Source organism: Hippocampus zosterae, chromosome 16 (assembly GCF_025434085.1).
Source record: "Hippocampus zosterae strain Florida chromosome 16, ASM2543408v3, whole genome shotgun sequence".
Taxonomy (NCBI): Eukaryota; Metazoa; Chordata; class Actinopteri; order Syngnathiformes; family Syngnathidae; genus Hippocampus; species Hippocampus zosterae.
Window position 1 is genome coordinate 5,573,653 of NC_067466.1, and position 21,122 is coordinate 5,594,774.

General features: G+C 43.0%; 1 protein-coding gene across 1 annotated transcript in view; it reads left to right on the forward strand.

Annotated features, from left to right (window-relative positions):
- The first annotated feature begins 699 nt into the window (after window positions 1–699).
- The window catches only part of wscd1b (WSC domain containing 1b), a 30,830-nt gene continuing 10,407 nt past the window's right edge, over window positions 700–21,122 (forward strand). Inside the window, exons 1-5 of the mRNA XM_052046256.1 lie at window positions 700–988; window positions 2,200–2,840; window positions 17,417–17,531; window positions 18,482–18,666; window positions 20,878–20,999. Coding sequence (XP_051902216.1) covers window positions 2,450–2,840; window positions 17,417–17,531; window positions 18,482–18,666; window positions 20,878–20,999 — 813 coding nt within the window. The 5' untranslated portion in view covers window positions 700–988; window positions 2,200–2,449. The remainder of the gene's footprint in view (window positions 989–2,199; window positions 2,841–17,416; window positions 17,532–18,481; window positions 18,667–20,877; window positions 21,000–21,122) is intronic.

The window sequence follows — 21,122 nt, forward strand, 5'->3', positions numbered from 1 at the left end:
AAATGCACCCTTTCCCCGGGAATGTGAATCGTTCACATTTCAACATCCATCCACCATGACTGTCCCCACACTGAGAGAAGTCTTCAAACTGAATTGAGGGAAAAATCCCCCACAGCATTTCTCACTTTCTTCATATGATTTTATTTTATTCACACACTCCCAGACTCAGCGGACAAATTAACATTTGAATAGCTCCCTATAAAAGACCGGCGATGCACACGGTTGCGTCGTTGACGACACCACGCCGGCGCTTGTGTCCAGGCCATTTTGGTTTTTGAAGGCTTAGTTTGAAGGTCACTCATGCACTTTGCTTTTCACTCTTTCCTTTGATCCGTTCGTGCAGAGAAGCGCTGAACTGCAAAGCCGTCAACTGGGTCACACATGGTCGACTGATTTAATGCGTCATCTATGACTCATGGTTAAGTCCACTTTGTGTTTCACCCAAACCATAGTACTAAACCCGAACATATGGACGAGTTTCAAGATCAGTGATGCAGCAATTCAACCAGGCTGAGATTCGGGTTGTTGTTTCTTCTTCTTTTGCTGCTCCTAATCAGACCTTGATTCCACAAAGTCGACTGTTAGTGCGCTGGAGGTCTTGATACCCCCCCCCCCCCCCCCCGCCCCCACCCCTCTTGACAACTCACTGAGGTGTCGGTGGCGCGTCGAGCTTGTTTGATCGCTGCGACGGATACGGCGTCGTGTCGAACGCCGTGATGACTACTGAACACGACTCACCCGTTTGCACAGTCAAGCTGCCCCCCACCCCCCAACACACACAGACGCACACGCACACACACGGTAGCCTACAGTACATTCTATCGCCGTGTAAACGTCTCAGAGCGCGTGAGAGCAAGAGCGGGAGAGAGAAGAGAGCAAGAGCGAAAGAGAGAGAGGGAGATTATATAAAATAGGTGACCGGAGCGAGGCAGGACGGCATTAACCCAAGAAAGTGATCGCTGCCGTTCGTGGATACACGCGATTTAAGGTAATCTTTGTGTTCAAACATTCACGTATTGCGTAATCGCGAGGGAGGCGGATTGATGTAAATTGCTGATTTTTTAATTTTTATTTTAATATGTGACGTGTACATCTACTCTGTGTTTGCTTCGTTCCCCGTCGAGCTCCCGTCATTCCAACCGCTTGACACAAAACATAGGGAAGGACGATGCTCGAATGCGAATTTAATGTATCTGATGTGGAGTTGATGCTAACTTGTTCGGCAAACTGTTGCGTCTGTCCTCTGGAGCACCGCACCCCGACTTTTTGTGGGTGCAGTGTCTGCTCAAGTGAGGCAGCAAGAGAATTGAGATGAAGGGGACTTTGTTTCATGGGAATCTCTTTGGGCTTTACAAAAAAAAAATAATAAATAAATAAATAAATACATCGGATGTGGGACGGAAGAGGCTTTTGAAAGTGCATTTTAAACATCTCTATTTCAAATCATGTTGTAAAATATTACAGAATTTATCTCCAAATGCATACAAATGGAAGAGGTCAGCCTGCAGTGATAAACCTCAGTTCATAGGCACACCTAATGCGCTTTGCAGACTGTTTTTCTTTTTCATTACATGATGTAATTTTCCTGAGTCTCAAATTGCAGAGATAGTGTCGGGGAGATACACATCATAAAACGCTGCTGCAAGTAAATGGAACATCTGCACTGAAAAATAATCCAGATTAAAAATGTTATGGAAGGTTGATGAAATCGCACCGCGTCCGTGTGTTTTCGGAATTGTGTAACAGAACGCAATCTCATGAATAAACAAAAGAACATTGAAAATAATTAGGCTGCACACGAGGAGCGAGTTTAACAAATACGATAACTGGTTTATTTACTGTACAGTCAACCTCTTGGGACCGGCCCACAAATAGCCAAAAAATTGCCTATACTATAATTGACGCCCACTGATATGCATTGGGGGGGAAAAAATCGTAACAATTAAACGCCAAAATTTCTCCCCAAAACACTGACGTTAAAAATATTCAATGCACGGAAAATGTGAGTGTGCCGGGGGGAGATGTTGCAAGACGTTGCAAGACACAAACACAAACCAAATATCAACATGCACTGTGTTTCTCATCCTCCTGGAAAATACTTTTCTTTTTGAGTATGCTCGCTAACAGTATTACGTCCTCTTTGCTTTAAATGCAGCCGCATATATTGTATTATGTGCCTTCGTGTGTGTCTCCCTCAAGGATCCTCCTGGAGTCAGTGACCACAGACCGGCATATCAAATCCCCCTGTGCCGTGACGCATCCATTGTTCCAGCAGCACCGTTGGACTGTGTGCCAACGAAGGACCGAGACTAAATGTCTGTGACACTGCCAAATGCTGCAGCTCCTGCCAAGATTATGAAGTTGTAAGTAGGTTACTAGATCTGTCATTCTCGCACCTAATCCATGAAATGGCCTTCCTCTTTGATGAGAGACTGTAACGGAAGCAGGCATGGCAGTGCTGCTCTCCAGACTGCTCTGCCCCTTGAAGCAGGCGCAAATGCTGCTGCTGTGCTTGGGCATCGCCTATCTCATGGCAGGCAGCATCCTGCTCATGCAACACTCCAACGTCCGAGTAGCCCAGCCAAGCCTCCTCGCGTTTCCTCCCTTGCTGTCGCTTGCGGCACCTCCGACCACCCTTGGGACTGCAGGCTCGGGTGTGAGGGCACGCTCCAGATGGGCCGCAGTACACTTTCCATCTGGAGCTGCCGCCAAGTCGGAGCAACACTGGCCCGCCTCCCGAGGCCTGAGAGGCCAACACCTGCATCACCACTGGTTTCATGGTACATTCACGGAGAGTCCAGAGAATGCAGGTCCTGTTCGAAAGAAGCCCACCCATAAAGGTATCCATCCATCTACTCAACCACTCAGTATCACTTAGTTCTCCACTGACCTACCGACACAGTTTTACTCTAAGAAAGTCATACTCTGAAAAAAGAGTGGTTTTGTTCCCAGTCTAAACAGAGTAAAAATGATACTTGGAAGAGTGTCAAATAAGCATCCATTTTCTGATCCATTTATCCTCACAAGGGCCGTGGGGCGTGCTGGAGCCCATCCCAGCCGTCGTCAAGCAGTAGGCAGGGTACACACTGAACTGATTGCCTGCCGATCGCAGGGAACAGATAGACGAACAAACATCCATGCTCACACTCACACATAGGGACAATTTTTTGTGTTCAATCAGCCTGCCATGCATGTCTTTGGAATGTGGGAGGAAACCGGAGTACCCGGAGAAAACCCACACAGGCACAGGGAGAACATGCAAACTCCACACAGGAAGGCCGGAGCCAGAATTGAACCTCGCACCTCTGCACTGTGAGGCCAACGCACTCACCAGTCAACCACCGGGCCGCCGAGCGTCAAATAACCAGAATAAATTTTACTCAGAGGAGTGGATTAATTATACACCAAATGATTAAGATAAACGTTTATTTGACAAGGACAAACATACTTTGCTCACCCATGTTTTCCACTGATAAGAGTAGGGGGTCGAGCTTCCGGTACTGTCAATGAAGAGATTTGCTCCCTTTTGAAGATTTTCTCCTGATGTGGTGGCCGGGGGAGGCCATTGTACTTAAATATATTTAAATACAACTCAGTTAGAGGAATAAAAACACACTGTAAAAACTACTCTCCAAATGTTACCGTGTATTCGCCTATCCACATCTGACCAAATAAACCAATCCATTTTCTACCAATCCATTATCTAGTTTTATTGAGTGTCTACTTAGCAACCAAGCAACCCAACCACTCATTTACCTCACTCTCGCTCGCTGTCGATCCAAAATGTAGCCCTATTGACGGAAAGTGCATCTCTCTTGTTTCATCAAATGTGAAAAAAATCATGCAATGAAAAGGAAGACGCATGACATTTAAATATCATTGTGCTGCTGTCTGGAGCGAGACAGTGATTTTGCTCTGAAATATTATAAGATGGTTCGTTGTATGTTCTTGTTGAAATGTGTCCGACTGTGAAGATAGCCCGAGGCTGCGGTAATACAAGGGGGCTCACAGAACACCTTCACAGCAGTCTTTATTGTTCATTCATGAGCAGATAATCATGACCTGGGAATGTTTAGGATGCTTTTCGGATGCAGAGGCTTTCGATTTTTATTTATTTATTTTAGATTGTAGTCCTCACAGTGACATTTAAAATGATCCCCTCACAAGGTTCCGCTGTCAAGAAGCTGGTACTCAGGCTGTACCGTATATGTGCGATGCGTTTCATATGGAATTGCACGCTTTTATCTGACCTTAAATGTGCATCGATGTCCAATACTAAAACAGGCGGATTTGTACTAATCCTAAATAGCCTTAAATAATAGATATAATGCTTTACTTACACAACATAACTGTAAAAAAAGTCCTGTTTTATATTTTTTTTAAAAAGTAAGTTTTTAAAATTAACCCTTTCAGGCACAGTGGTTACTGCAGTGGACAGTTTATCATGATATCAGGTTACAAGTTATTTTTGGTGCATGAAAGGGTTAATTGGCAAAGAATACATTTAGCCTACTTATTTTCTTGCATGACATATTTTCCCAATTACTGTTCAGCCCGAGCCGGCACAATTAAATACCATCTTTAATTGATCTTTAATTGAAGATTTCTTTCCCTTGTCCATCAATGCTTTGAGCATTTTAGCTGAGATGACGAATCCTATGGAATTACCTCTAGTGGAACGTTTGCTCGCCCGGCTCATTCTTAAAAGCCTCCCACCGGAGCTCTGAAACCATTTTTGTTTTCAAGAGAGCAGACAATTACTGAGTCACTGAGGAGTAATACCGATGAAAAATGCCAAGGCCTGGAAAGAAATCAGTTTTAATAACTGCCACCTGGCAAAGGTTCTTATCAAAGAAGTGTAACTCGAACACAGCCTTTAATTACACAGATACATTGTGGCTTGTAGGTGAAGTCGCCTGAGGGATAAAACACAAGCCACTCCTATCGTGATATCACTTATAAACACAGACGGCAACAAGATATTTTCATTTGCCATGGGCAGGTAGGCGAGTACTTAACCCTTTCAGAGACAGCGGTTACTATAGTGGACAGGTTATCAGGTTACAGGTTATCATTATTGGTGCATGGATGGGTTAATTTGCAGTAATCTTTTGTTGATTACTTAGCCCGGGGGTCGGCAATCCGCGGCTCAAGAACCGCATGCGTCTCTTTACCGCCCCCCAGTGGCTCCCTGGACCTTTTTCAAAAATGTTTGAAAATGTAAAAAGATTTAATATGGTTTTGATAAGAGAACAAACATGACACAAACATTATTAACGTTTTCCGATACCGTAAAAATGTGTCGAATAAATATTAAATTTCAATATTTCGTCAACGAGGATTTGCGTTGTAGCCTGTGATACATTTCTATTTGCAGGGTAGGATGTCAGTCAGGGCACTGTTGTGAACACCCCCCCCCCCCCCTCCTCCCCAGCCATTCTTGGACAATTTATCGAGGGTACTTGCAAAGAATGGGAATCTGGCCAGCCGAGAGAAGCATTTTTAAATGGTACACGTGAGCTACGATAGTTAGCACGCAACGAAAGTGCATCCCGTGCCTCGTTCATCTCAGCGGCCATATTGGCTGTTGTTCATTACGGCATGAGTGTGTAAGTGTGTGCGTATGCCTGCGTGTGCGTAAACGGGTCGATCACGGGAGGTTTGTTGATCGAAAAGTAGATCTTCCGTCAAAAAGGTTTGGGCACTCCTCCTCTACAGGATGAACTGCAGGGGAAAACACATTTAATCACGAATGCTTTTATATTTCTAGCCAACTTAGTCATGCTGATAGTAGGCTAATGTCACTAATATAGATACATACAGCATGTGTTCATGACAAGGCTTTTAATTATTTGCGATATATATATATATATATCTCCCCAATATGGCTCTTTCATCAACATTTTGGGTTGCCAACCCCTGACTTAGCCAGTCAGACATGTTAATTTGAACAGATGTGTTAAATGAAACATATTTCTCTGTGGAATAAAAAAACTTCAGTATACACGTTGTAAAACTTGAATCAGAAAAGCAATACAAGACAGTCAAAGTGCAAAACGGACAATGTTAAAATGACATTGCTTATCATAACGTCCACAATCTCGGTCGGGCTTTAATGAAATAAGCTATTTCAATTTTCTAAAATAAAGGTTTATCATCTGATGACGTGCTATTTCAGCAATTGCTATTAGATTAAGTTAGTCAGTTCTGTCTTCTTGTCAGCAAATGCCAATTGCATGGAAATCATCCTGAAATATTACATTGAATTTGCTGAATGTTTGCGTTCATTCAGAAGGAAAAGGACGTTTAATTTACCACTGAAAAAAGTTGCCTTGCGTCATCTTTAACATTTTCACCCTGTAAAACATTCTGGAAAGATGACTACATTTTCACCATGTTTATTTACAAGTATGTATTTATTTTGTAATACATTGGTAAATATTTTTTGTAGCTTGTGTTCTTTGTGAAAGAACAAAAAAAGAAGAAGGCATCATTGGGTTCCTTGTAAGTCACTTTAAAAATCAAAATTAAAAGAATGCGATTTAAAAAAAGGTCGATGAGTGCATGTGTAGGTTAAAGCCCAGTATTCAGAGAAGAGTTGGACCGGCTCTCATGCTGGGATAAGGAACTTGGTGAAGTCTCTGCTGGTTACCTAGCAACCTCAATGCATTGAGGGGAATGCAGGAAGGACAACGCTTTCAGCCAAGTCATACCCACATGACCCCGTGTTAAAATACATTGCATCCCATTTGATTCAAAAAAATTTAGAAACGGGGGATGAAAGGAGGATTAAAACATTTCAGGAGTGATGCTGGAGTTGTGATTCGATGCCATTGGAATGTGTCGTGAAAGCTGAATGACTAAAGCCATCATTCTACAACTAGCAATCTGGGAGAACCGCTTTCATGTAAAAATACTCAAGTGCATTGGCATTTGATGCACACAATGCCACGCTCAGAGTAATGATTTGTCACATATCTGAGGGTTTGGATTATGTACAGTGCAAAAGTAAAGGCATTATTTAGCATTTGCTTTTAATCAAACCTGACATCATTTTGAAGAAGGGCTTCTTTTTTAATCAAGTCAAGTCAAGTCAAGTCAACAGTATTTATAGAGCACTTTCAAAACAGCCATCGCTGCATACAAAGTGCTGTACATGGAGCGATTTAACATATACAATAAACAGTAAGACGAATCAGTAATAAGTAATAAGTAATAAGGAGGTAGAAAGCACCAAGCAGTAAAACCAATAGCAAATCTAAGTCATGCTGAGTCAAACGCCAAAGAATACAAGTGAGTTTTGAGGAGGGCTTTAAAGATGGGCAGCGAGGAGGCTTGCCGAATGTTCAGTGGGAGGTCATTCCAGAGAGATGGACCAGCAACAGAAAAGGCTCGATCCCCTCTGAGCCTCAGTTTAGTTCTTGGTACGTCTAGCAAAGACTGGTCCACAGACCTGAGGCGCCGGGCAGGGGTGTAGGGGCGTATGAGCTCAGAGAGGTAAGGTGGCGCGAGATTATTCAGAGATTTGAAAACAAAGAGGAGGATCTTAAAAATAATTCTAAAATGAATGGGGAGCCAGTGAAGGGATGCCAAAGTAGGAGTTATATGCTCCCTCTTACGAGTACCAGTCAAGAGGCGAGCAGCGGCATTCTGTACCAGCTGAAGGCGCTTGATGGAGGACTGGCTGACTCCAAAGTACAGGGCGTTGCAGTAATCGAGCCGGGATGTGACAAAGGCATGAATTACTGTCTCAAAGTGTTCATGTGAGAGGAAAGGTTTTATTTTGGCCAGCTGTCTAAGGTGAAAGAAGCTGGATTTAACAACGGCACCAATTTGCCGATCGAGTTTGAAATCACTGTCCAGTTTAAGTCCCAAATTTGAGACCGTTGATTTCAGATAAGGAGATAGGGGGCCCAAGTCTACAGGATGGAATGTACAAGGTCCACTGGGGCCAAACAATATCACCTCTGTCTTCTTTTCATTGAACTTCAAGAAATTTTGTGCCATCCAGGTTTTGATTTCTTCCAGACAGGATAGGAGTGGCCTTAATGAGAAGGTGTCTTTCTTGCTCAGTGGGACATAGATCTGGCAGTCATCTGCATAGCAGTGGAAAGGAATACCATGTTTCCTTAAGATGGAACCCAATGGGAGCAGATACAGCGAGAACAGCAGAGGCCCCAGAATTGAGTCCTGTGGAACACCACATGACAGGGGAGCAGTGCGTGATTCAGAGCAGCCAAGGCTGACACAAAAGGTCCTGTCAGCTAGATAGGACCTAAACCAATCAAGAGCACTCCCGCCAATGCCCACCAAGTGCTGCAAACGAGTCAGCAGAATACTGTGATCCACTGTATCAAATGCTGCAGTTAAGTCCAATAAAACCAGACACACGTGGTCTCCAGAGTCATTTGCCAGGAGGATGTCATTAGAAACGCGTAACAGGGCTGACTCCGTGCTATGCATCGTCTTGAAACCTGACTGGAAGACCTCCAAGATGTTATGTTCATCCAAGAAAAGTTTCAACTGCATGTGCACCACTTTTTCCAGAATTTTGGAAATGAAAGGCAGTTTGGAAATGGGTCTGTAACTTGACAGCTCATCTGGATCAAGACCAGGTTTCTTGATCAAGGGTTGGACCACAGCATGTTTAAACTGTTGGGGAACTACACCAGAAGAAAGGCTGCTGTTGATGATATCCAAGACCGATGCACCAACACTCGGGAGAACCTCCTGAAAGAAGCGTGGGGGAAGAGAGTCGCAAGGGGAGCCAGATGGCTTCGTCTGGCGAACTACATCCTCCAAAAGCGCCAAGGACACAGTATCAAAAGAATTTAGGACAGCTGAACATGGAACATGGACAGAGGGGTCAGATGCGGTATTTGGGACCGGAATCCTAGCTGTAGAGACCTTATCAATAAAGAACTGAAGGAATCTGTTGCACATCTCGGCTGAAGAATCCGAGCAAGTAGACAGAGGGGGTTTGAGTACAGAATCTATCGTTTTAAATAGTGCACGAGGGTTGTGACCGTTGGCTAGAATAAGGTCCGACAGATATTCTCTTTTGGCTTCTTTTACTGTGAGCTGGTAGATACGCCAGCTGTCTTTCCAAATTTGAGAAGAGACATGCAATTTGTCTCTTTTCCACTTGCGTTCAGCTTTGCGACACTCCTGCCTAGCTGCGCGGGTAATGTCGTTAAACCATGGCTCGGGTTTAGGCTTTGGCAGCACAATTTTTGAAGGAGCCACCAAATCCAGGATGGCCCGGCATGACGAGTCGAACCAAGAGGTGAGTTCCTCTGTGTTAGACGAGGGTACGCAAAGGTTATTAAAGGCATCAGAGAAACGACTAGCAGTGTGAGGGTTAAAAATTCGGCGTTTACAACTAGGAGCGCCAGATTTCACAGCAGCATGCGATAAGACTACGTCAAATAAAACTGCCATGTGATCAGAAATTCCATTTTCAAGGACTTCCAGATTTGACACCGTTATACCATGAGCAAGGACAAGGTCTAAAATATGTCCTTGTTCGTGTGTCGGGCTGGTCACATACTGCACAAAATTAAAAGAGTCGATAAGTCTTAAGAAGTCTTTTGCTAGCGTTTTTTCCGGACAACATACATGGATATTAAAATCCCCCATTAGGAGAATACGATCATATCTCAGCCTGATTTCCGCAAGAAAGCTTGAAAAGTCGCTTAAAAAGTCTTTGTTGTATTTAGGAGGACGGTAAATGACAGCACAAAGCACCGGGAAAACACGACCAACTTCAAAGAAGGTTGCTTCAAAGCTGTTGGCAGATGTGGTGAATGTGCACCGTTTACATTTGAAATTGTTCTTAAAAATGCTTACCGTACCTCCACCACGTCCTGATGTCCTCGGGGTATTGAGGAAATCACAGTCAGGTGGTAACAATTCAATCAAAGCTTTGTACTCACCGGTACCTGCCCAAGTCTCCGTCAGACACAAAAAATCCAAGTCATTGGAAAGAAAATACTCCCTCAGAATATGGGTCTTGTTCGTCAGCGACCGGGCGTTTAACAACGCGATCCTTGTGGAAGTAGCAATGGGAGGGCTTCCCTCTGTCAATCGCCGAGCCCGGGGGAATTCCCTCAAAAGGTTTCGCTGAATTCCTCCCCGAGAAAGGCGCGCAGGGTAGAAATGCCGTGGCACGATGGGAGAGCCAACGACTGTTAGCAAGCACGAGGCGACGGGGTCGAGGGCACACCACGCCGGAGCGATCGAAGTGTGTCTCAGATCCCGTTTCAGTTTCACGAGCTGACCACTGCGTTTGCCGCGGCGGCGCTTTCGGCGCTTTCGTGAAGGGAGCGAGCGAACGCGGAAGAGATCAGCCGGCAGGTTAGCCAAGAACGGAGGTAGCGTCTTTCCACCACCGTCTTGCCAAAACGCGGCCGAATCTCCGACGTGTTGTTGAATCAATAACAACGATCGGCGATCATAAACCAACCGAGACGCTGTTAGGGAGGTAACAAGCATTGCGAAAAGTAAAAAAACCCGAAATGGCAGGAGCGTCGCCGAACACACTGGCGCACAAGCGGCCATCTTGGATCACTTCAATCCAATATGTCAATTTAATATGTGTTTCATGTACCTTATTTTCCGCACTATAAAGAACTTCATTGTATTAGGTGTAACGTTAGTAAATGTCCTATTTTAAAACTGTTTTCAGATATGGGGTGCACCGCATTATTAGACTCATAAAATAGAAGCGACACTAGTGGATGCGGTTGTATGATGCATTCACTAGATGGAGCTATGCTAAAGAGAATACAATACAATACAGTTTTATTTAGATTGAGATTTCACAACCGCGACAGCTATAACAAAGTGGTTTTCAGAACATGTAATATACTAAATACAAGAAATCAAGCACATTGGATTATAAGGCGCACTGTCGGCTTTTGAGGAAAGTGAATGAAATTTAGGTGTGCCTTATAGAGCAGAAAATACGGCAATTGCTTTATTCCTCATCTTTACACCAGTAGACACAGTGTCAAAATAAGTACCAAAACATTTTATTTGATGGAAAAGGTACAGTATTGTTTTCTGTAGCTCTACCCACAGAAATCCAACACAATAAACGGGGCTCTATAATTTGATGCGATCAGTCAAAAATGCCTTTATGTCATCAATAAATTCACGTCACAAATAATACAGAGATGTGTGAAGGTAAAAATTATAATAATCTTTTCAAAGTTGCAGCATAGCTACGAAGCATTTGTTTTGTTTGTTGTTGTTTTTTTTTTAGCAAATATTCTCTTTTACAAAAAAAGTCAATGAGCTTCACTGGCACATGCAAATGAGATTTACTTGCTCGTAACCTGCTGGGTAATTGGAGTTTTAGGGTCTGACCCCGACCTGGTCTAACGCGGCATGTAATGAGACTCCGTCTGCTGCGGTTTGATGATTTGCATCACCGATCGCCAGAAATATTTGAAACGCGGTCAACAACAGAGAAGGGAGTTCCGCTTGGTGCATGCTCTTTTCTTTGGTCATATCGTTCGTATTTTTCATCCAATCCTGCAGGGGAGAATCATATCCAGCCATCTGTCTTAGCATTTAAGAAGGCAGCACAGTATCAGACCCAAGCACTCTCATTTTTATTCAGTCCGAGAGTTTGGGCCATTTCCCTCCATTAAGCCCAGCTGCAAATGCCTTTGGCCGCATCTTCATTTTGATTAAAGCGGCTGATGGGTGGGTTGGTGGGCTAACACTGGAACCTAAACTGATGCATCGACATGCAAAATGCTTCCTCCATCCAGTCTCTTTTTAATCCTTGAATGCAACAGTTTTTCATTGAAGAGGAGTTCTCTTGCCCCTGTTGCCAAAGTGGTTGGTCTCCTTGTCACGCTTCTCAATGAGCGAGGTACCGGGAATTCAAAAGATGAACAAACACATACAGTACCGAGGAATAGGAATCTGTTTTGGATTACTTGGCAAAAGGAATCCAAATTTCAATTTCAGACTTTCAAGAGATGTCTTGACAGTGTCCCTCCCACGATAAGCTTGGCTCCACACTTCGCAGCTAATTTAAGAGTACTTGTTGGTCATTGCCTTTGGAAGGGATGAAGATTCATTCGTCCTGTGTGCTGCAACCTTCACTCCACCATTAAAAAAAAAGACTTGAGATGTTTTATTCTGTGACTGCATGATAAAAATGAAACTGACTTGATTTTTTTCCCAAACAGTGCTAATTCTAATGGTCCCCAAGGTTAGCCCATTTATTTATTTATTTTCCCACACAAATGTTTGCCATATGTGTCTAAAAGACCTGGCGGAAAGAGTCTTGATGGAACTGAAGCAAAAAAATACGTTGTTGAAAGACATTGAAATTATTGGACAATAAACTGAAGCAATTCATTGTGTTTAATTGATAAATGGGGACATTTTTACTAACTCACTCACACACACACACACACACACACACACACACACACACACACACACACACATACACACACACACACACACACACACAAAATCACCACACAAGATATATGCTTGAAATTTTCAAGGGAGAAAAACGAATTCACCTTGAATGTTTACTTTCAATCTCTCACCTGGGGATCAATCAATCTGTACTGGACCCAAAAGACAAGGTGGGAACAGTGAAGACAAAGCAAGTGTTTCGGGTATCCTCATAAAATATTTAGATTTAAAATAAAGGCAAAGAGTAGAAAAAAATAGATGCATGACATGCTGAAGCAGCATGAATGTGATGGCCACACCCCCAAATAGATGGCCAAACTGGTAACCAAAAAAAAAAGGACAGAGGACATTTAGTGACCAAAATCATGAATAATTGGAAACTGCCACAAATGAGATAAACCTCACTGGGAAAAACGCACAAACGCACACCTGATTCGGAGACAAAAACCAGAACAAGCGGAGACATATTTGAGGAGAACAAAGGGACATGCCCCCAACACTTCTGCAATTCTCTGAGCTTGACGAGCGATCACACAGACAGAAAATGAGAGACACAGACAGACGTTGTGAGGGGCAAAAAAAATTCCAAACAAGCATTGTAAATTCAATTGTTGAGACTGTAACACATTGATATTGTGTATAATGTTCTGGAGGACAAAGCGAAAGGCAACGAAAATGATTTAAAATGACTTTCCTTCTGTTGTGTGTGTCCCTACTTCTGAAATGATGGCTGCTCACCTCGGAATGAAGTCATATAATTTTGAGCCATAATCTTCAAATTCTGAAGAGTTAGATAAGATTAGAGAAGGAAAGATGGCAGGTTCAGAACTGCAGGATCCCGGTCTGCAGACACAGAGGAAATTGCAAGAGGAGTTACGGACTGAGAAGTGGCTTGCCAATCTCATGGTGTTGGCCAGCATCGCATAGAACCGCAACATGACACCGTTTGCTGGCATAGCAGGAGTGCAGACTCTTGTCCCCCCCAAAAAAGGTTCTTTTTTTGGTTTGTTTTTTTCCCTTGCTAAATTACTGGTAAACACTGGTTACCAGTAGGGCAGCACTGTGGATGACTTGTAAGCACGTCCGCCTCGCAGTTACAGAGATCCGGCGTTCAAATCTGGGATCCGGCCTTCCTTTGTAGAGTTTGCATTTTCCCCCCTGTGCCTGCGTGGGTTTTCTCCGGGTACGCCAGTTTCTTTCGACATTCCAAAAACATGCATATCAGGTTAATGGAACACTGTAATTTGTCTGATTATGAGCACGAATGGTTTTTCGTCTATGTGGGCCATGCGATTTGCTGGCAACTAGTTTAGGGTGTCCCCTGCCGATTGGCCAAAGACAGCTGGGATAGGCTCCAGCAGGTGCGTGACCCTCGTGAGGATAATGGATGGATGGATGAGTGGACTTTTGCACTTGGTGGATCTCAATGGCTCTTGATGGAGAATCCGAATCCTGCTTTTTTGGCAAGATGAAAATTGTTCCCAAGGTGAATTGAATGAGCTGATTGTTTTGAAATTCAAATAAGAATGATTTGAATCTATGATGTTGAATGTCCCCGTTGGGAATGAATTCGGATTTTTGGTTGAACATGTTAAATTTTGGGGAATACTGGGAATTTTTGGAATAAGAAAAATACTAGCTTTGAACTGCAATGCGTGAATTCCTGGAAGTTATTGAAATTGTAATGATAAGAAACGGATGGAATGTGGAAGTCGATGCAGTTCGACTGTGCGCATAGCTGGAGTTTTCTCCAATCACTGCACTGCAGCGTGCTTTGCACCACCATTTCGGTCCCATACCTTTGGAGGTTGCTTATCTTATACAAGTGTGTTCAAAAATGGGATAACGGATGTTATTTCGGCACCCAACACAATTTCTAACAACACAAACACCCAAGTTTTGAGTGTCAAACAGTATTGCTTGGTGGAACCTGAGCTTTGAGCTCCTATTGCTCTGACTGGCTGATATTTCTCGCAAAGTGAATTCATGAATTCCGTACACTGGTGCATGGTAGGCACCACAAGATTCAAAGCTCTGCTGCTTTCTCCCCACCTTGATGCCACATGCTTTCACCCTCCATTTATCTTCACCAACACCCTGGAGTCACTCTCTGGCCCTTGGCAGCAATCTCGTTTTATGTTAGTAGTAAGAGAGAAAAATAAAAAAAAATAGAAGCTCAAACCGTCGTATCCTTCAAATGTTAAAAGCAAAAGCATCTTAGAAAAAAGTCTCTTGGGAGAGCTTCTGAAATACATTTAAATGTCAACACAGAATGCATTCCAGGCACCCCAAAGACAAAAAATCTTTTCTTCACGGCGTGTAGCTCTTGAATGAGTAAAACGTAACATATAGACTAAAAATATGACAGTGTCATCCCCAAGGGGAAAGACAATAAATTATGTCTTTTGAAGAAACTGAAGAAAACACAAACACACATTTCACGCTACACACTGTCTTGAAAGGACGACTTTTATGTATCGGCTATGGAAAAAAAAGGATACCATCAAAGGCTGAATTTGGATGACATTTTGGAAGGAGCCTTAATCTTGCCAGTGTATCGTAATAGTCTGTCAAAGCCTATTATGCATTAAACCATTCTATCTGCTGGGGTTTATTTTTTTTTGTTTTGTTGCTAAATACATTCACATTACTGCAAGTATACGAATATGTTATTTTATCATTGCATACGCGTTATACTTTACAAACACTGCGCTGGTATTGTTTGAGGTAATTATCAGTGCCAGAGTTAACCCGTGCAGGCACAGCGATTACTGCAGTGGACATCTTATCATGTTATCAGGTTACTGGGTGCATGTTGGATTTATTATTGTTTAGTAATCATACATTCACGTATTATTCGGTTGATTCTCGTGTCGTCATTTTATGCTCGCAATGAAGAATGCTTCTGCCTGTCAGTATAGTTTGATTTTGCTTGCAAAGAAGAACGCTTATGCTTGCAATCATTAGTTTGCTTTGCCTGCAATGAAGAACGCTTATGCTTTCAATAAAGATTTATCCTTTATTATTTACTCACATCTATAATCATTATATGCTCTTCATTATGTGCTCACTTTTGCTTGCTGTACCGTGTGAGAAGTTAGGGTCGCAACCACCTTTCCGAGGACGTGGCTGGGAAGAGATAACTGTTAAGACTAAACAGCGAGCAAGGCTGAACCGTGAATGGAGCCATCAACACCAGCTGCAACGGGATGTTTATGTCTATTTGCACACATGTACGTAACTTGCACTCACATACACACACATAGTCAAACAAGTTCAGAGTGTGTTCAACAGCCCCCACCCTTTAGGTTGGACACACCTATGTAGTAGCTTTTCCCAATAAATGAGGGGGTGAAGGGGGAGATCGTTAGGGTTCCGTGTGGAGAACTGAAACCGAACGCTCTCCTCGTTCCCTCCTGGTACCAGAATCGAGTCTCCTGTCTCCTCCTTTTGGTTATTCTTGAGTGTCAATTTGGACTAACCTGACAGTGCATGAAGGGGTTGAGACAAAGGCAACCAAGTCAAGCTAAAGGCGTGTGTGTCAACATGGAATTATTGGGAGTGGGAATAATTGACAGCGTGTCAGTCCGCTGTGACAAATGGATTTTAGTATTTCATATTGTAATTATCAATACTGCTGTATTTAGCATCACTCGTCATAGTAATTGGCTCCGGCTTCTCCCTCTGGTGTGGGCCACAACAGCGAAAAAGAAGTGGATGCTGATATGTGAACAGGAAACATTTGAACAGGTCTTTAGTCAATGAGTCATTGGTGACGGGCAGGCCAAAGAGCACTCTGAGGTAGCTATTTCCTGAAAGCACTTGTCTGAATGATGTAGAATTCAAACAGAGACCTGAAAATTATCAATCATAACCTCGCTCTGTGAAAGATTACAAATTCTGAAATTCATTGTTGGAAAAGCACGTTACTTTAAGGCAGGCGTGCCTAACCTTTTTTGACCAAAGATCTACTTTTTGATCAATAAACCTCACACGATCGCCTCCTTTGCTACACACACCCATGCACTTACACACGCATGCCAAAATGAGCAACGGCCATAACGGCCCCTAGATGAATGAAACCGAAAAATAAACTAGACGGAGGAGTTTGTGGGTTTGTGAAAAGGAAATCACTGCCTACCTTCGTCAAGACCTGACGAGGAGGCTCGGGACGCACTTTTGTAGCGTGCTAACAATTCTACCTCATGTGTACCGTTTTAAAATGCGTCTCTGGGTGATCCAGATTGCCATTCTTTGTCAGTACCATCTGTGAATTGTACATGAAATAAACTTTGAATGGGAATAAGAATTAAAAAAAAATAGATATATGTATAGACTGTATTGCAACAGCTCTGATGGCAAGCTTCAATTGCAGATTGCTGACCGCTAATAACTCATTCACTCCCAAAGACGTTTTTAAACGTTTTTTCAGACTTGGTCCAGAATTGGCTGGTACTGAATGAGTTAAAGGTGATTTTTTTTTCTTTATATTATTATTTATTTATATTTATATATTATATTTGAAATACATATATTTGAAAGTGAGACTGATGGGATGCTAAAGGTGCAGTGTGCGCTGACACAAAAATATATCATATTAATGACACGCACACAGACACACCAATGTTTTGGATTCGGCTTTTTTTCCCTCTCTTAACCTCTCACGATCGACTTGGTACCAGTCCGCAAGCTACCGGTCGATAGCGATCGGCGTATTGAGCAGCCCTGCTTTTAGGTATGTCTGTAACTTAACAACTATGAAATTTACTGTGGAGTCATTGCCAAGCAGGAATTGTTGACATACGTGTGCTTCAGATATATGCAGTGATACTCATTAGGAATCAAACTACTCTATTTGTAGTCATAGACTTCCCAAGAAAAAATAAATTATAGGTTCCTCAATGTGTACTCGATATGATAGTGGTTGGAGCCATTTAATTACTATTAAAAACATTTCTGATCCATATAGGGACCTACATTGGTTGCTTCCTGCACAACATCACCGAGCGAGCCCTTGGAGGAGTTATGCTTTATGACCTGCGGAAAATGACCAGCTCTCTGTGTCAAGACACCTGCTCAGAAAGGTAATGGTTTTTTTTTCATGGAGCCTCTATTGGGGGGGACCACAGAAGCCCTGCTGTTTGAGTAAATGCTCTGGCTCTCAGTCTCCTTCATGAAAGCCTCCTGTGTGTTGAGCCAGCGGAGCGCCAGGTGGCTAGATGACAGTAAAAGATGAGGCGGGGTGAAAGAAGCAAATATAAGGCCGGATCTGTTGCAAAAGTAAGAACTGGCCAGGTGTGTGTGTGCGTGTGTGTACATGCGTGTGGGTGTTTTTGAGAGCTTCATTTGATGACATCAACGGCTTGCTGCTAGAGCAGCGACACTACACGAAATCTTCGAGGAGAGCATGACTGCATTAAAAAAAAAAGAGAGAAGCAGGTGGATTTCTTCAAAGCGAAATCAAGAAAGGAATTATTCCGTTTAAGACTTTAACACCTGAGATGAATGCAGATTTGCCGCTCACTGCTCAAACAAGCAGCCAAACCTCCTTCACATAGCCCCTTGGCCCCTCTTTCACTCCTGATTCACACCGACTGAAATCCTGCTCGTTAACCGACTGGGCCAATTACTGCGACTGGCAAAAACTAAAAAGTCAAGGCAATTTACGAGGAAGCGCCAAATGCAACTATGTAAAGGTCAGGTTTGATGAGGTCTCTGTCTTTGCCTAAGAACAGAGGATAACGAGGGAAGTGGTGAGAATGAGTCGCAGCAGCCTACAGATGACAGGTGTTATAGCTCAAAAAAAGAATTTGCTAGATGAGTAAAGGCGGATGTGCTGTAACGATCACATCATGTACTATAGATTAGATGAGAGGAGATTTGACACAAGGGATGTATTGAAATAATCACAAATGTCCTGCGGAGTGTACTTAGCCTGAAGGTTATTGACTGGCTTTTCTTTGGGTGATAAATTGTAATAATTACTGGAGATATATATATATATTTTTTTTTTTGTGCGGGTGTGTGCTGTTAGTGGGTATCAGTTTGCAGGTTTGGAGTATGGCGCCGAATGTCACTGTGGGAACAGAATCAACAGCCCGCAGGTTGCCGAGGAGGATTGTAGTCTGGCATGCCGGGGTGAAAGGGGTTCTCCTTGTGGTGGCGTGGGACGTCTCTCCATTTACAAGGTGCAGGAGCAGATGCCCGGTCACCGAAAATGTGAGTCAAGTCATCCTGAGTGAAAATGAAAAGGCGTTTCTTGATTCTTTGCACACAATGAGCACATAGGAAAATAAAGTGGAATTAACCTCAGTTTAGGGAAGAAAAAATGTAAGTGGAAATTAAAGTACCTGTACAGTGGAATCTCGCGATCCATTGTGAACATTTCCATATCATTGGCACACATTTTAAATGCGTTGAAAGAAAAATGGAATGAGTGGGACTAAACCAAAAAGTAATGGCGTTGGCGCCAAAAAAATAGACATTGAAAAAATATCATCAAACTTTGAAAATATTAATGGAAAACATTCACTCTATCCCATTCCTGACTCACCAACATCTTTTTATTTGGAACTTTCTGTGTAGACCACCAACCACAACATCCATCCAACCATCCATTTTCTAATGCGCTTTATCCTCACAATGGTCGCGGGGCGGGCTGGAGCCAACCCCAGCTGTCTTCGAGCAGTAGGCGGGGGACCCCCTGAGCTGGCTGCTAGCCAATCACAAGGCACACATAGACATACAACCATTCGCGCTCACACTCATACCTTTGGAAAATTTTGAGTGTTCCATTAACCTGCCATACATGTTTTTGGAATGTGAGAGGAAACCGGTATACCCGGAGAAAACCCACGCAGGTACGGGGAGAACATGCAGTCTCCACACACAGTGCAGTGTGAGGCGGACGTTTTAACCAGTCGATCACCATGCACGCTAAGTATAGTGGCTCATCAAAGTCGCGTCTGTGACACATAAAAATAAATTAACATCATTAAAGGAAACAACACTGAAAGTACCGCAATTTAACACACATTTCACGACAGAGGGGTTTTTTCACCCCCAGTCAGATGGCATTGCAGTACCTTACATATTTGACGGTGGTATCTGTTATGCCATCTGACCTTTCCATCGGTCAGGCCGAATGCATTACAGCGCGTAATGTGCACTGAATACTCGAAATTGGACAAAGGCGTATACGTCAGTTTCAATGTTTGTGAATATTTGATACAAAGAAAATAATGTGAAAAATCAAACATATCCCAAGCAGCGCTGATATCATGCGATGCATGTACAAGACAAATTGTTTCCTGTTACAGCCATGCCATTTCCATTAACCCTTTCAGGGACAGCTGCTACTGCAGCTTATCATGTTATCAGGTTACAGGGTGCATGAAAGGGTTAAATTAGAAAATTGTCAAATATAAAAATAACTAATATCGTAATGTCAATCCAACCATGTTTGTTTTCCATCCTCTTTATGATCGCAGTGAACACAGCGGAGTCCATATGCAGCCTATCCCAGTTAACTTGAGGAGAGATACAGTATGGACAAAAAAAACCCCATCTACACTCACAATCGCACACCGACAGTTTGGAGTACTCAATTTTAATCGAATATGGATGTTTTTGAAATGCGGCGGGAAGTCAGTGTACTCGGAGAAAACTTAAGGGAGAGAAGGCTGCAGTCGAGAGTCGAACATTTTCACTCTGAGACGGACTAACCACTAAATTTTCCATATTTTCAGCGTCTTTTATCACCGCTACAACCTAAGTTGAGGCTAATGAGACAAGATCTCTGCATGCTGCTGAACAGATTGGTCTGGGTGGTGGGGGGGACACTGTCACACAGTCGCCCTACTTGAAGCACAAGTGTGCTTCTTCATCTGATGAGGAATGTTTCTATCTGGATGCACTCTCTCAAGGGCCGGCATAAAGTATGTCAACGTCAACTTGCTGACAAAGCAATTCAACAGCAGTAGCCTTGGCCTTCTCAATCCACTTGTGTCCTCAGGCCATCTTTAAATCCTTGAAAAATATGTTCCATCTCTTTTTATCCGGCCGCCATGCCCATTGAGGATTCATACAAACAAGCCTTGAGTGTTTTTCTCAGCTCGGGAAATAATTCACATCGATTTCCCACCTGGTTGGATTCAGCACTCTCTCATTTCGGTTTTAAATATTGCAAGTTGTTGAAATTTGTGCGTTTCCAAAAATAATTGTGCATGTTTACATGATGATCACAATGATTTAGCGTGTCATCCGTGTGAACTATGTAGCCAAGAGTTCAGTTCACCTTTTTTTTCCCACCATGCACCAAATAAAATCTTACAAAGGCCTCAAAGTCTATGAAAATATAGAGTTAAAACCTGAAATCTAATGGTTATATTTGTGTGGGGTTTTTTTTGTTATTCCTTGCTTTTGCCACAGTCAGGAATGCTCACCAGCGAGGCTGCTTCAAGTTGGGGAACAACACGACCAACAACTTCCCAATTCACTCAATTCAAACCAATCTAACTTCACAGTCCTGCATCGAGACTTGCACCGACCAGGTTTGAATACATTTCTTATCCCTAAAGACTTGGCCACTGTCGTGAACCTTGTTTTGCCCGTGACAGACTTACCCAGCCATAGCCCACAGTCTCTGGCATGCCCTCACAATCTATATTAAGTAA